The 16830-nt window shown below is 35.5% G+C and overlaps 1 protein-coding gene across 5 annotated transcripts in view; it reads left to right on the top strand.

The window, feature by feature from the left end:
• The window catches only part of LOC149791044 (NEDD8 ultimate buster 1-like), an 84337-nt gene extending 67982 nt beyond the window's left edge, over window positions 1-16355 (top strand). For all 5 annotated transcript variants that reach the window (XM_089972952.1, XM_089972948.1, XM_089972949.1 and 2 more), the window contains 2 exons: window positions 11213-11387; window positions 13767-16355. In XM_089972952.1, coding sequence (XP_089829078.1) covers window positions 11213-11387; window positions 13767-13942 — 351 coding nt within the window. In that variant the 3' untranslated portion in view covers window positions 13943-16355. The remainder of the gene's footprint in view (window positions 1-11212; window positions 11388-13766) is intronic.
• The last annotated feature ends 475 nt before the right edge of the window (window positions 16356-16830 follow it).

Genomic DNA, 16830 nt, shown 5'->3' with positions numbered 1-16830 from the left:
CTGTCTGCTCACAGTGGAATACATTCTTCTGTCCACTCACAGTGGAATACATTCTTCTGTCCACTCACAATGGAATACATTCTTCTGTCCACTCACAGTGGAATACTTTCTTCTGTCTGCTCACAGTAGAATACTTTCTTCTGTCCACTCACAGTGGAATACATTCTTCTGTCCACTCACAGTGGAATACATTCTTCTGTCCACTCACAGTGGAATACATTCTTCTGTCCACTCACAATGGAATACATTCCTTTGTCCACCCTCAGTGGAATACATTCTTTTGTCCACTCACAGTAGAATACATTCTTCTGTCCACTCACAGTGGAATACATTCTTCTGTCTACTCACAGTGGAATACATTCTTCTGTCCACTCACAATGGAATACATTATTCTGTCCACTCACAGTGGAATACATTATTCTGTCCACTCACAGTGGAATACATTCTTCTGTCCGCTCACAGTGGAATACATTCTTCTGTCCACTCACAGTGGAATACATTCTTCTGTCCACTCACAGTGGAATACATTCTTCTGTCTGCTCACAGTAGAATACTTTCTTCTGTCCACTCACAGTGGAATACATTCTTCTGTCCACTCACAGTGGAATACATTCTTTTGGAGGGTATCTTCCTCAGGCTAATGAGTAAGAATAATTTTTGTAAATGTGTATTAATGAAGGAACTTTATGATGATGTACCATTTGAAAAAATATTAGATTAACAGACTGTAACCAGATTGATTAGGACTGTATGTTTTAACCTTGAATATGTTTATATCCATTTGACAGAAGAATAGTTTTTATTTTTTAATGAAGTGCATCATGTTTACATTTATTTGGAATTCTTCACATCTCTAATGCTTTTGAGCATAGCCTAGTATTTGCAATTTGACAATTTTACTTTGATTGGCAACACGTAGCCATTATTGTGCTAAGGTTCCACTAATTCCTATTATATAGATACATAGCATTCAGTGAATGGGGCAAAGTGGTCTAAGACACTCGCCTTACAGATCATGAACATTTCACCTCTCTCGCCATGGGTTGTAGTGCCTGGCTTGTCCATTGCGGGTATGTGAAAAAACTTGTCATTAGCTTCCCACATGCCCGAGGTTCATTCTGGGATTTTTCAAGGTTCTTCCAATGCCAGATGAATAATAATAATAATAATAATAATGAGGACATTGTATAGCGCCTAATCTTTAGAAGCTATAAGCGCTTTACAACATTAGACAACACATATAAGATAAAAAACATATAATAATATTATTACAAAAACAAACACCATGAAATTAGAAAAACATTAAAAAATAAAAAACAGGCTGAGAATATTTCAGGTAGGAAACATAATTAGGTCTTTAAGTTTGTTCTTGCAGTCGAAATAAGTGAGTTTTGGAGCCCTCTTGAATGTAATCACTGTGTCTTTGTGTCTAAGTTCAGTGGGCAATTCATTCCACGTTGCTGGGCCCTGGTATGCAAAAGAACGCTGTCCATATGACTTTGTTTTCATAGTGGGAATAATGAGTATACAATTGTCAGAAGAGGAGCGTAAGTATCTTGCTGGTGTGTACACATGGGTGAGAATGTTGGACTAGAGTCCAACAGTGAAACGTAGCACAGAGAACAAATTTTGTTTTTGATTCTGGATCGAAAGGATAACCAGTGTAGGGTACAGAGCAGCGGGGAGGTGTGCTCTGATCGTGGTACTCTCAGTGTGATCTGAGCAGCTGTGTTTTGAACTTTTTGAAGTCTCTGCAGTAGATATTGAGATGAACCAGACAGAGTTGAGTTACAATAGTCCAGTCTTGAAAGTGCTAATGAACACACAAGTGTTTTAGTGGCATTGAATGAAAGATATTTGCGAATTGAGCTGATGCGTCTCAGCTCAAGATATGCAGCCTTGCATATGTTCATGACATGTTGGTGCAATGTGAGAGTACTGTCCAGAGTAACACCTAGGTTTCATACTGATTGTGTGAATTTAATGTTGGTGTTGCTGATATTTATTGTTTGAGGTAAAGGATGTGAATGAGAAAGCCTTTGTGTTGTGATCAGAATGGCTTCAGTTTTATCATCATTCATCTGCAGCTTGTTACAAGTCATCCATGATTTCACATCAGAAATGCACCTCTCTACACCTTGGATGGTAGCATCAACTTCAGTTGGGTGGCTAGAATTCTGTATTTGGGTGTCATCAACATACAATTAGTGAGACACTGGATGATGATCTATGACACTTGCGAGCGACTGAGTGTACAGAATGAAGAGAACAGGTCCAAGAACAGACTGGGCTGGAGTGTATTCCATTTGCAGATACAATTTGTGTCCTGTTGACCAAGTAGGACTTGAACCACAGTAAGGTTGTATCATGAATGCCAAATACATGCTGGTGACGGTGAAGTAATATATCATAGTCTTTTGTGTCAAATGCTGCAGACAAATCAAGGAGGGTGAGCAATGTAATCTTTCCGCTATCCAACGCAGAGAGAATGTCATTAACTACATTTAGAAGAGTAGTTTCAGGACTGTGACAAGGGCGATATGCAGATTGTATGTTGCTATAAAGACTGTTTGAATTCAGATGAGATACAAGCTGGGATAGAACAACCATTTCCAAGATTTTTTATATGATGGGAGATTAGAAACTGAGCGGTAGTTCTTTAAATCGTTATGGTGTAGTGATGGTTTTTTCAGCAGAGGCTTTACAATGGCAGTTTTGAAAAATGATGGGAATTCCCCGGATGAGAGAGAGGTATTAATAACATCAGTTAGTGAAGGCAATATTGGATCTAAGCACATACAGCAGCAGTGATGTTGGAATTGGATCAAGTTCACATGACTTTGGTGCACTCTTCATCAGGATTGTATGTACGAAATCCATAGAGACAGGTTCAAATGCTGCTAATGGTTGCCTCTCAGATTATGTATCCCAACTGTATGGTGATGATGAGTCAATTGAAATTGTGGTGTCAAGCTTATCTCTAATGGTTTGTACTTTGTCACGGAAGAAATTTGCAAACATGTCCGGAAGGTCGACTGGAGAGAAGGTAGTTGGAAGTTGATTTGTTCCTTGACATTAGCTTGTTAGTAATCTCGATTAGCTCTTTGCAACTGGAACTTTCCATGATCTTAGTAGTGTAGTGGGCTGATTTTGTCGCATGGACTATATTTGTGACATTCTTCTTAGCGACTTCATAGATTTGCTTATGAATAGTGAGTCTGGTGGAAAGCCAGAGCCTCTCAGCTTCACGGCGGTCTCTTTTAGCAGTGCGAAGCTGGTCCCTAACACTGCTATACCATGGAGAACACTTTTGAATTGATACTCTGCACTTGGTAGCTGGGGCATGTTTGTCAAGCAATGAACACAGACAGTTATCAAGTTGTTCTGCGGTAGGAGGTAAAGCATGTTGTTAGGTTAGCTTGGATATCGTGCATTAGTTTGGTTCTATTTATCATACGGAGGTTTCTTTTAGTAGCAGATAAAGGTGGAGGGTTAGGGACTGATATGTTAAGATAGCATATTATGCAGAGGTGATCTGATGCAGGGTCATGGGATACCAGGGAGGACCGTAGAATGTTATCAGGTCTATTAAGAATCCAGTCTAAAATGTGACCATGTTTATGGGTGGGTTGGTTAAATCAAATGCCATTTATAGCCTATCATGTACTGAAAAATGTGTTGACTCATTAAAACAACCACTTACAGTAATGGATCCGTTGCCATGCCCTCCTTTTAACAGGAACTCTGTTAAAATGATTTGCATCATATTGAAGAAGTACTTGTTTTAGGCCCTCAAAGCTCTGTATCTTTTCCTGGGCACACCATTCACTTTGCATAAGTTGATGTGTTTAGAAAATCTTGCAGGTCAACTAAGAATCTCAGATAGATATGATGGTTTCCTCAGCAACAGAGCAATCTCCAGAGCATGCATGTTTATTGTAAATTACCCATTATAGTACTCATTTAATTCATTTTATCAATAAGAGCAGTAATTTCCTAGTGTTCATTGGAGGAAAGGTGGAAGGTCGGTATAAAGTTATAGAAGTTTTGTCCAGTTTTGTCTACTTATCTCTATGTGTATTGAAATAATATTGAAATAATATATCAGGGTTGTCTAATCACCTGCATTTTCTAATTTTGACCAAGAAGTATATTATTTAAACAAAAACTTAAGAGCAGACATGCCTATTGACTTTTTATGGTCTCATTGATGGATTTTCTGCAGCTACTTTGAAATGCAACAAGAAATATTAATTCATATGGTAATTTACGTTATGTAATTTCAAAGAATAACCTTGTCAGTTATGGTAGGAGATAAACCTAAGCATCAAATTTTGCACATTAATTGTCAAAGTATATATGAATCAAACAAAAGCAGAAAATGTTGAAATTTTCTTCTTGGCACAAACCTAATTTGATGAGGTGAATCATGCCTACACAAACTCCTTTGCCTTTCTTAAAATGAAGCTTTTTAGACAAATTAATTTTTTAAAATGTCAAATTGTTCTTAAAACAGGAATTTGTATATTCGTGGAGTTTTTAATTTTAATAGTAAAACTTAAATCAATTGTGAATTCTTGATCATTTGTCATTATTTTTTCTTTAAATTTAAAGATGACCATGCCATCACTAATTTCTTTAGTTGATGTGAATATGTGAATGGCCGATAAAACCAGTTTGTGTTCTGAACTGTCTGTGGCACACTTTACAGGAGATGCTCAGGATATGCTGTTTTTGTGAGATCGCACTTCAGCACTGCTCTGCTATTCTATTCTATTCCGAGTCTATAGCTCCAGTATGGATGAGACTCTGCCATGTGAAGCAATCCTTTATGAGGACTTCCAAAACTTGGGGGATAATGCTGAACCATTTCTGCGATGACTTAAGGGAATCTTTGAAGCATTTCCTCTGATCACCCTGAGATCACTTTCCCTTCTTCAGGTCACCACAGAAATCTGCTTTGGTCCTTGGTTGCTCTTTGGACATCCTAGTGATGTTGCCTGCCCATCTAAAATGTGATGATATCATCAGCAGAGTGTTTCAGGTTTAAATGCCTGCCCATGTGAGAACCTCAGTATCAAGGACCCTGTCATGTCCTCATATTCTCATCATTTTCCTTAGGTATGGCATTTGTACAATGTCCAGGTTTTACAAGCATACAGCAGTGTCAGCAAAACATTGGCTTTATAGACATTATGTTTCATTTATAGACTGATGTCTCTGCCCTTCCACATATCTGCATGTTGTCTGCCAAGACATATGAACTTTTTCAATGTCAGGTGGGTTTGGCCATTTACTGTGATGCCAGATTCTTAATAAGGCTTTCCTGGTGCAGGTTGTTGCATCACCTCATTCGTTTTGATACTGAATACTTACCATGAGAGACTGGGGTCCCAAGTGGCCAAGTGGTCTAAAGCGCTATCCGTTACGGATCACTGCCATCTCACCTCTGTCTGCATGGGTTCGAGTCTCGGATTTGGCCATTGTGGGTATGTGAAAAAGCTTGCCAGTAGCTTCTCGTGAGTTGGTGGTTCTTTCTGGGGTTTTCCCGGGTTCTTCCTCCACCATTAATACTGGCCACCATGTATAGCCTATTGTGTGCTGAAAATGGTGTTAAACCCTACAACAACAACAACAACAACCATGAGACTGAAATCGTACAAGCTGGAGAGAAATGGTCCTTACTGTGTTGCATGTCAGGCTGGAAAGAAATAGTCCATGCTGTGTTGCATGTCAGGCTCAGATTTGATAGTCATCACAAACAGTCACTTCCTGCAACTTCATCTTCACTTGTAGTAGATTGAAGAGCTTGCCTTCAGTCTAGTATCAGATGTTAATTCCAGTATCATAGTCATTGAAGGCATTATTAAGCATGGCAGAGAACATCATATTGAAGAGAGTTGGGGCCAACATAGTCCTGCTTGGCTCCATTGGTGACTGGGAATGGTTCAAATGACTCACCGTGATCCATGATGCAAGCAAGTATGCAATCATGGAATAGCTGAGCCATCCTGATGAATTTCTCAGAGAAACCAAATTTTGCTATGATCTCCCAAAGGCCTCCACAACCGACTGGGTCAAAGGCTTTTGTCAGTCAATGAATGTCTTGTTCATGTTAGAGTCCTAATCCTTGCACTTCTTGGAGTTTATGAGCTGCAAACATGATAGCTCGTGACACTATGGCAAGAGCTCTTGATTGATGTGATGCACAAGATGATTGGTATTGACAGCATGCAATAATATGCTATGCATACAATTGGATGTAAAACCCTAGTTGTATAATCACCTGGGTTGATTAATGTTAAATAATGATAGTAGGTCTCTACAGCCCAATCAGCCCTTAGATAGCGAGTCACTTCTTATGAAATAAGTAGGAAGAGTCAGGATGGGGTGTATAACCCAGGATGTGTAATTGGCATGTTACATAATGATAGTAGACCTCCTCAACCCAATCAGCCATTAGATAGCTAGTCACCTTTTGTGAAATAAGCAGGAAGAGTCAGGATGGGGTGTATAACCCAGGATGTGTAATTGGCATGTTACATAATGATAGTAGACCTCCTCAACTTAATCAGCCCTTAGATAGCTAGTCACTTTTTGTGAAATAAGCAGGAAGAGTCAGCATGGGGTGTATAACCCAGGATGTGTAATTGGCATGTTACATAATGATAGTAGACCTCCTCAACCCAATCAGCCCTTAGATAGCTAGTCATCTTTTGTGAAATAAGCAGGAAGAGTCAGGATGGGGTGTATAACCCAGGATGTGTAATTGGCATGTTGCATAATGATAGTAGACCTCTTCAACCTAATCAGCCCTTAGATAGCTAGTTACTTTTTGTGAAATAAGCAGGAAGAGTCAGGATGGGGTGTATAACCCAGGATGTGTAATTGGCATGTTACATAATGATAGTAGACCTCCTCAACCCATTCAGCCCTTAGATAGCTAGTCACTTTTTGTGAAATAAGTAGGAAGAGTCAGGATGGGGTGTATAACCCAGGATGTGTAATTGGCATGTTACATAATGATAGTAGACCTCCTCAACCCAATCAGCCCTTAGATAGCTAGTCACTTTTTGTGAAATAAGTAGGAAGCGTCAGGATGGGGCGTATAACCCAGGATGTGTAATTGGCATGTTACATAATGATAGTTGACCTCTTCAACCTAATCAGCCCTTAGATAGCTAGTCACCTTTTGTGAAATAAGCAGGAAGAGTCAGGATGGGGTGTATAACCCAGGATGTGTAATTGGCATGTTACATAATGATAGTAGACCTCCTCAACCCAATCAGCCCTTAGATAGCTAGTCACTTTTTGTGAAATAAGTAGGAAGCGTCAGGATGGGGTGTATAACCCAGGATGTGTAATTGGCATGTTACATAATGATAGTAGACCTCTTCAACCTAATCAGCCCTTAGATAGCTAGTCACTTTTTGTGAAATAAGCAGGAAGAGTCAGGATGGGGTGTATAACCCAGGATGTGTAACTGGCATATTGCATAATGATAGTAGACCTCTTCAACCCAATCAGCCCTTAGATAGCTAGTCACTTTTTGTGAAATAAGCAGGAAGAGTCAGGATGGGGTGTATAACCCAGGATGTGTAATTGGCATGTTGCATAATGATAGTAGACCTCTTCAACCCAATCAGCCCTTAGATAGCTAGTCACTTTTTGTGAAATAAGCAGGAAGAGTCAGGATGGGGTGTATAACCCAGGATGTGTAATTGGCATGTTACATAATGATAGTAGACCTCTTCAACCTAATCAGCCCTTACATAGCTAGTCACTTTTTGTGAAATAAGCAGGAAGAGTCAGGATGGGGTGTATAACCCAGGATGTTTGATTGGCATGTTGCATAACAGTAGTAAACCTCCTTAATCCAGTCCGTCTTTAAATAGACATTTACTCCTTGGTGTGAAGATCAAGAAGGTGGAAACCAATAACGACAAAAATGACTGGTTTTTCTGGAGGTTACTATTGTACAAAAGATATGACAGTGTACATTACTTGCTGTTTAATCTACAACAAAAGATATGATGTACATCGCATGCTGTTTAGTCCATAATAAAAGATATGATGATGTAAATCGCATGCTATTTAATCCATAATAAAAGATATGATGTACATTGCATGCTATTTATTCCACAATAAAAGATATGATGTACATTGCATGCTATTTAATCCATAATAAAAGATATGATGATGTAAATCGCATGCTATTTAATCCATAATAAAAGATATGATATACATTGCATGCTATTTATTCCACAATAAAAGATATGATGTACATCGCATGCTATTTAATCCATAATAAAAGATATGATGATGTAAATCGCATGCTATTTAATCCACAATAAAAGATATGATGTACATTGCATGCTGTTTATTCCACAATAAAAGATATGATGTACATTGCATGCTGTTTATTCCACAATAAAAGACCTGATGTACATTGCATTTTGTTTAATCCACAACAAACAAAAAGAAATGATGATGTACATCCCCTTCTCTTTAATCCATAAAACCTGGTTAAATTCCAGTAAATATAAGTATATGGGATATATCTACCAAAGTAGATGAAAACAGACATGTAATAGCTATTCTTAGTCGATGATACAATGTGGTCTTCAATCAGTGATTTTTAATCTCTAGATACAACAAGTGGGATTTAATCAGTGATTTTTTATCTTTAGATATAACAAGTGGGATTTAATCAGTGATTTTTTATCTATAGATACAACAAGTGGGATTTAATCAGTGATTTTTTATCTCTAGATACAACAAGTGGGATTTAATCAGTGATTTTTTATCTCTAGATACAACAAGTGGGATTTAATCAGTGATTTTTTATCTCTAGATACAACAAGTGGGATTTAATCAGTGATTTTTTATCTCTAGATACAACAAGTGGGATTCAATCAGTGATTTTTTATCTCTAGATACAACAAGTGGGATTTAATCAGTGATTTTTTATCTTTAGATACTACAAGTGGGATTCAGTTGATTTTTATCTTTAGATAAAAGCAATGGGATTTGATCGGTGCTAGCAATGGGATTCAGTGATTTTTATCTTTAGATAGTAATTGGATTCAAGTGATTTTTATCTTTAGATAGTAATTGGATTCAGTCAGTGATTTTTATCTTTAGATAGTAATTGGATTCAATCAGTGATTTTTATCTTTAGATAGTAATTGGATTCAGTCAGTGATTTTTATCTTTAGATAGTAATTGGATTCAGTCAGTGATTTTTATCTTTAGATAGTAATTGGATTCAAGTGATTTTTATCTTTAGATAGTAATTGGATTCAGTCAGTGATTTTTATCTTTAGATAGTAATTGGATTCAGTCAGTGATTTTTATCTTTAGATAGTAATTGGATTCAATCAGTGATTTTTATCTTTAGATAGTAATTGGATTCAGTCAGTGATTTTTATCTTTAGATAGTAATTGGATTCAGTCAGTGATTTTTATCTTTAGATAGTAATTGGATTCAAGTGATTTTTATCTTTAGATAGTAATTGGATTCAATCAGTGATTTTTATCTTTAGATAGTAATTGGATTCAGTCAGTGATTTTTATCTTTAGATAGTAATTGGATTCAGTCAGTGATTTTTATCTTTAGATAGTAATTGGATTCAGTCAGTGATTTTTATATTTAGATAGTAATTGGATTCAGTCAGTGATTTTTATCTTTAGATAGTAATTGGATTCAATCAGTGATTTTTATCTTTAGATAGTAATTGGATTCAGTCAGTGATTTTTATATTTAGATAGTAATTGGATTCAGTCAGTGATTTTTATCTTTAGATAGTAATTGGATTCAATCAGTGATTTTTATCTTTAGATAGTAATTGGATTCAGTCAGTGATTTTTATCTTTAGATAGCAATTGGATTCAGTCAGTGATTTTTATCTTTAGATAGTAATTGGATTCAGTCAGTGATTTTTATCTTTAGATAGTAATTGGATTCAGTCAGTGATTTTTATCTTTAGATAGTAATTGGATTCAATCAGTGATTTTTATCTTTAGATAGTAATTGGATTCAGTCAGTGATTTTTATCTTTAGATAGTAATTGGATTCAAGTGATTTTTATCTTTAGATAGTAATTGGATTCAAGTGATTTTTATCTTTAGATAGTAATTGGATTCAAGTGATTTTTATCTTTAGATAGTAATTGGATTCAATCAGTGATTTTTATATTTTTATCTTAAGATAATAGCGATGGGATTCGGTCATTAAGCTTATCTTGAGATAATAGCGATGGGATTCGATCAATGATTTTTATCTTTAGGTAATAGCTGTGGGATTTAGCAGTCAGATTTGATCAGTGATACTGCTTTTTAGATAGTAGTAATGGGATTAAATCAGTGATTTTTATCTTTAGATAATAGCAATGGGATTCAGTCAGTGACTTTTTCTTTAGATAGTAGCAATGGGATTCAATCAGTGACTTTTTCTTAGATAATAGTAATGGGATTTGATCAAAGTTAACAATGGGATTCAATCAGTGACTTTTTCTTTAGATAATAGCAATGGGATTCAATCAGTGACTTTGTCTTTAGAAAATATCAATGAGATTTGATCAAAGTTAACATTGGGATTCAATCAGTGACTTTTTCTTTAGATGATAGCAATAGGATTCAATCACTGACTTTTTCTTTAGAAATTAGCAATGGGATTTGATCAAAGTTAACATTGGGATTCAATCAGTGACTTTTTCTTTAGATAATAGCAATGGGATTTGATCAAAGTTAACAATGGGATTCAATCAGTGACTTTTTCTGTAGATAATAGCAATGAGATTTGATCAAAGTTAACAATGGGATTCAGTCATTGACTTTTTATTTAGATAATAGCAATGGGATTTGATCAAAATTAACATTGGGATTCAGTCAGTGACTTTTTCTTTAGATGATAGCAATGGGATTTGATCAGTGACTTTTTCTTTAGATAATAGCAATAAGATTTAATCAAAGTTAACATTCGGATTCAATCAGTGACCTTTTCTTTAGATAATAGCAATGGGATTCAATTAGTGACTTTGTGTTTAGATGATAGCAATGGGATTTGATCAGTGACTTTGTCTTTAGATAATAGCAATGGGATTTGATCAAAGTTAACAATGGGATTCAATCAGTGACTTTTTCTTTAGATAATAGTAATTGGATTTGATCAAAGATAACAATGGGATTCAATCAGTGACTTTTTCTTTAGATAATAGCAATGGGATTTGATCCAGAGATGGCAAGAAGAGCATTAGCCATGAACTGGTCCAATCTAGAAAAAGCCATGAATGATTTGATCCAGAGAGGAGGAATTATGCCCCCTTTACCAGCAGAACTTGACTCTCCATCATCTTCTTCTGCCTCTGGAAGTACACCCTCCTCAGGTAAACACAATTACATCCAATTTCAGATTCCTGCAGTACCTGCAAAAGTTCTTTAATTACCTGAATTACATGATTTCATCTAGAAATGGGTTTTTAATGAATGGTTCAGTATTATTTGATATGTGATATTTCTTAATCTCACATGGTCATCTCATGGTCTTGATGTCACTGGATTTTAGTTGATTTGATAGCTTTGTCTTTGGTGTCATACAGTTGAAATGTCATTTGTTCATTTCAGTAGCAGATTCAAAGAAATTTTTCTTCTCTAAATTATATAATAAAATAATCAACACTTTTGTTTGATGCATATAAAGTTTTATAAACCAGAAAGTCTATCATATTGACTCAACTTTGTGTCAGTTTTAGGTTTGCGTTTTCAATCAACATTGCATTCACATCAGCAATGGTGTATAGCTTTGTAATTTTCAGATGTATTCATATCATTACTTAAGTGTAACTCAGAAATGTTCACATGTACATTGATCATTACCATTTCCACATTGGTAAATGATCATGTGTATTTGTATCATTTCCCTGTTCACAGTGGTAAATGATTACATGTATTCATAGCATTGCCCTGTTCACAGTGTTAAATGATCACAAGTATTCATATCATTTCCCTATTCACAGTGGTAAATGATCGCATGTATTCATATCATTTCCCTATTCACATTGGTAAATGATCAAATGTATTCATGTAATTTCCCTGTTCACATTGGTAAATGATCAAATGTATTCATGTAATTTCCCTGTTCACATTGGTAAATGATTGCAAGTATTCATATCATTTCCCTGTTCACAGTGGTAAGTGATCACATTTACTCCTATCATTTCCCTGTTCACAGAGGTAAATGATAACATGCATTTATATCAACCCTATTCACAATGGAAAATGACCAAATGCATTTGTATTATTTTCCTATTCACAATGGTATAATGTTCACATGTATTCATAAAATTTCCCTATTCACCTTGGTAAATGATCACTTGTGTTCATATCATTTCCCTATTCACAGTGGTAAATGATCTGATTTATTCATATCATTTCCCCATTCACAGTGGTAAATGATCATGTGTATTCATAGCATTGCCCTGTTCACAGTGTTAAATGATCACATGTATTCATATCATTTCCAAGTTCTAAGTGGTAAATGATCACATGTATTCATAGCATTTCCCTGTTCACATTGGTAATGATCACAAATAATTCATATCATTTCTTTATTCACAGTGGTAAATGATCAAATGTATATCAACCATATTCACAGTGGAAAATGATCACATGTATTCAAATCATTTACCTATTCACGATGGTATAATATTCACATGTATTCATATAATTTCCCTATTCACAGTGATAAATGATAACATGTAGTTATATCAACCATATTCACAAAGGAAAACGATCACACATATTCATATCATTTCCCTATTCACCTTGGTCATTGATCACATGTATTTATGTCATTTCTTTATTCACAGTGGTAAATGATCAAATGTATATCAACCATATTCACAGTGGAAAATGATCACATGTATTTATGTCATTTCTTTATTCACAGTGGTAAATGATAACATGTAGGTATATCAACCATATTCACAAAGGAAAATGATCACACATATACATATCATTAGCCTATTAACATTGGTATAATGTTCACATTTATTTGTATCATTTCGCTATTCACATTGGTAAATGATCACTTGTATTCATATCATTTCCCTATTCACATTGGTAAATGATCACTTGTATTCATATCCTTTCCCTTTTTACTGTTAATAATGTTCACATATACTGATATCATTATCATGTGTGTAGGTTTCTGATGTCACTTCACTGACAGCTGACAGGTGATGTTAAATCCAAGCACCATTTAAAAGCGAGATTTTGCCACAAATGTGTGACTTGCAAAGGTTGATAGCTTAACAATTTCTCGTCATGCCAACACATTTGTACACGAATATCACTTGTTTGGTATGATTGGCAATATATTTCTAACAATAGAATACTGTTACCATCTCTCATTAAATAACAGTTTTAATTTTCTACACAACAGTTGTATAAATTGTCTAATATAGCCTATGAATACGAGGGTTATGTAATAATTACATGGCATGATATAATTTTCCTACGAACTCTTTCAGGATATATTTTTTTAAGATAGTGCTTTCCCATGGTAACATCCATGTTTAAGTTGAACAGCCCATAGTAGTTTGCATTTGAGAAGTTGGGAATATTAGTCATAGTTTTAAGAAAGCAGTATCAGTGATCAGAATGTGTGTTACATTCCTGTGTCTCACCAAATCATCTTTATTCTCAAGTCTTGTCATTGCCTTATTGTCAGATATTATGTAGTGCATTTTCTATGTTGTATACAGCTAGTGTCTCCCCTACCAAAAGCCCCAAGGAATTAGAGGAGGAGAAATTAGCCATTGGGAAGCTGGTGTTGGATCTTCCAGAAGATGAAGATGACTATATAGACATTACTCTGAATGAGGAAGCACAGTTGCTACAGGAGTACAAAAGTCTTCTTGAATCCCTCAACAAGACTTGACATAATTGATTGCAACTGAGTCCGATTCTGTGTCCTTATTTTACTGGAATTTCATGACTCATTTTGACATAAACTGAATGCAACAAAATCTATCTGCCTGTCTTAAAATTATCTAATGAGGGCACTTGATTTAGAGTTCTTCACAGACAACAGCAAATTAAGAGAGCTTATTGCAGTATATACCCTTTGTTATAAAATGTAATAATTCTGTCCCATTAGCCAATTAAAAGGTAAGATTTGGTTGCCATCTCCATTATATGGATTTTCCATTTGGAAATTTATGTTATGAATAAAGTCAGACACTTTGCAGACAGGAAATCTCATTATACACATCTGTTGCATCATGTATGCTTGGTATGCCACTTCCTTGGTAACATCTTAACAAAACACTGTCCCAGTTTTTTTTAAAACTTGATATGAGTATAGCTGTATAGAGTATTATGCGTGGAACCCTGCTTCAAGTGCTCTACTGAGGCCACCAAGATTTACCCTATTAATTATCCTCAGGTACTTTTATTTAATTGTTATTGGTAACCATTTATATTACCTCCTTCATACTCATCCAGTCTGGTTATATTGCAATGTTAAGTGAAACAATGGCTAAAATAAATTTTTTATATATTTTTCTTCTATTATACAAAACACATGATTGGCAGCTGACCACACCATCAGTCCCCTATCTTTATAGAAAGAAACTGAAGGTGATTTAGATTGTTGATCTAATTTTGACTAAACATATTTTTGAAGGAATTTGTAACAGAACTATTTTACATTTCATCAGTAGCCATTATTCACTATAAACCAATGCAGCTTTTTTGATTGGCAAGACTGATATTGAGTAAGATTTTGAGTGAAGGAGAGTTTTATGACCAAGTGCCCTACTTATTCTCATCCTCTCCTTTGATTAATTGAATAATTAAACATATAAGAATTTATTTTATATGTGAAAATGCTTTTGATGCAAAACTTTACCAGCAAGTTTATTTATGCATTTATCCTGTTTAGTACCTTGGATTTATTGCTTTACAGTTTCTGGGATTGTTTTTTTGGGGTGAGGTATGCTACTTAAATTATTTTCAGCAATGAGTAGCATAAAATTATGAGTGATATTCTGGCGTGTCTCAGCTCTACCACCTATGGTACTGTGTATATTTGTGTTTAAGTCTGTTCCAACTGCACAGAACATAGAATTGGATCTGCCATCATATAATGCACAGTTAGGGTCTATGTTGTTTGTTTGACTCATTAGTTCAGATCTGCTTGTGCATTATTCAACAGCAGATCTACGTGTATACAATCTGTAGTTGGATCTAAATTACACATGGTATATATATCTATATCTTTCATTTGATAGGAAGAATTTTGTATGATGTTTATCAGTAATATGACACAAGGATCATTGCGTTTACTTAATTAGATCACATGGTTATGATGTTGTCAGGTTAAGAACCTTTGGGATTAAATAGATCTGCAGAACTACCTTATTAGCATTTTCATTGCCTGGATTCATATATTCACACATCATGTGTGGAGAAAAAAATCCAACTTTTTTTCACAATAACCGAGTGTTTGACTAAGCAAGCTTTCATGTCCTTTCCATATCTTCTTTTGAAATTCGATGAACTTTAGTCAAGTTGGCCTGACAAAATTCTTTCATATATTCATTTTTTTCCTCAGGCATATTTGCTGTTGCATACACATTTATATAATGTCTGATGCACTCCACAGTTAAGTACCCCACAGTGTCTGTTTATTTGATGAATATTACATCAATGGTATTTGAAATAAAAGTCTTTCAGTTGAGGAGAAAAATGCTTCTGACTACTTCTCTTACAAACTATGCACAGTGGCTGTACTCTGACAAGTCCACTTTTTGTGCAGTAACAAGATGGTTTTATAAAAAGAATGCCTTTTGTAGTTCGAATTGGATTTTTAAAAAATATTTTTCTGTATATGCTCACTTATTGTCAGGTCGTGCTGCAAACAACATAGGACCTAATCTTCTGTTGCATAATGTGCCAACAGATCAAGGTCTGTGTTGTTTGTTCTTCTGATTACTCCTAACAGACTGCATAGACACAGATCTGCTGGCACATTATGTGATGTCAGATCTGGGTCTTTACCTTTTGCAGTTTGACAACCTTTAAGCAAGTATATACTGCATTTTGATACTGGACAAAGTGGCCTTAAAAAATGGTGACCACTCTTGAGGTGACTATTGTTCATTGATTGCTATATTTGATTCCAGATGACTGTATTCTTTATTGGTTACTGCATTTGATTCCAGATGATTGTTTAATATTAGACACCTTTGCTTTATGAATCACTGTATTACACAATATGAACATTGTTAAATATATTAATATGTTGAAATGTTGGACTATACATTAGAGAATTAAAGTTTTGAAAGATCGATGTTTTTGACTCATTTTCTTTCATTGTTGTTGTTATTTTTACAAAACATTTATTGCCGTATTATGCTGAGAAAATGGGAGTTATGTATTTTCCAAAGACACATTGAGTGAGCTGGCCTGGTCAGGTATCAAACCCATAAATAACCCTTGAAGTAAAGTAATAGTCCAACACTTTGCCCTCTTTCCTACCATGGCAAACCACTCCGGTGGCCTAGTGGTTAGAGCGTCTGCCTCAGATGCAGGAGGTCATGGGTTCGATCCCCATCCGAGTCATACCAGAAACTCACAAAAATGGTACTAACAGCTGCCTCGCTTGGCGCTCAGCATTGAGTTAGTGTTAGGACTGGTTGGCCTGGTGTCAGGATAATGTGACTGGGTGGGACATCATGCTACATGTCTGCAGCATGATGCCCCAGTGCTCGACATCACTATAAACTGCCACATTGCAGACATTGTAATGATATGACTGAGATT

Source organism: Sinohyriopsis cumingii, chromosome 10, assembly GCF_028554795.1.
Source record: "Sinohyriopsis cumingii isolate HCF-2022 chromosome 10, ASM2855479v2, whole genome shotgun sequence".
In the NCBI taxonomy this organism is placed as follows: domain Eukaryota; kingdom Metazoa; phylum Mollusca; class Bivalvia; order Unionida; family Unionidae; genus Sinohyriopsis; species Sinohyriopsis cumingii.
Note: the sequence above shows the minus strand (reverse complement) of the source record. Positions and strands in the feature narration are given on the sequence as shown.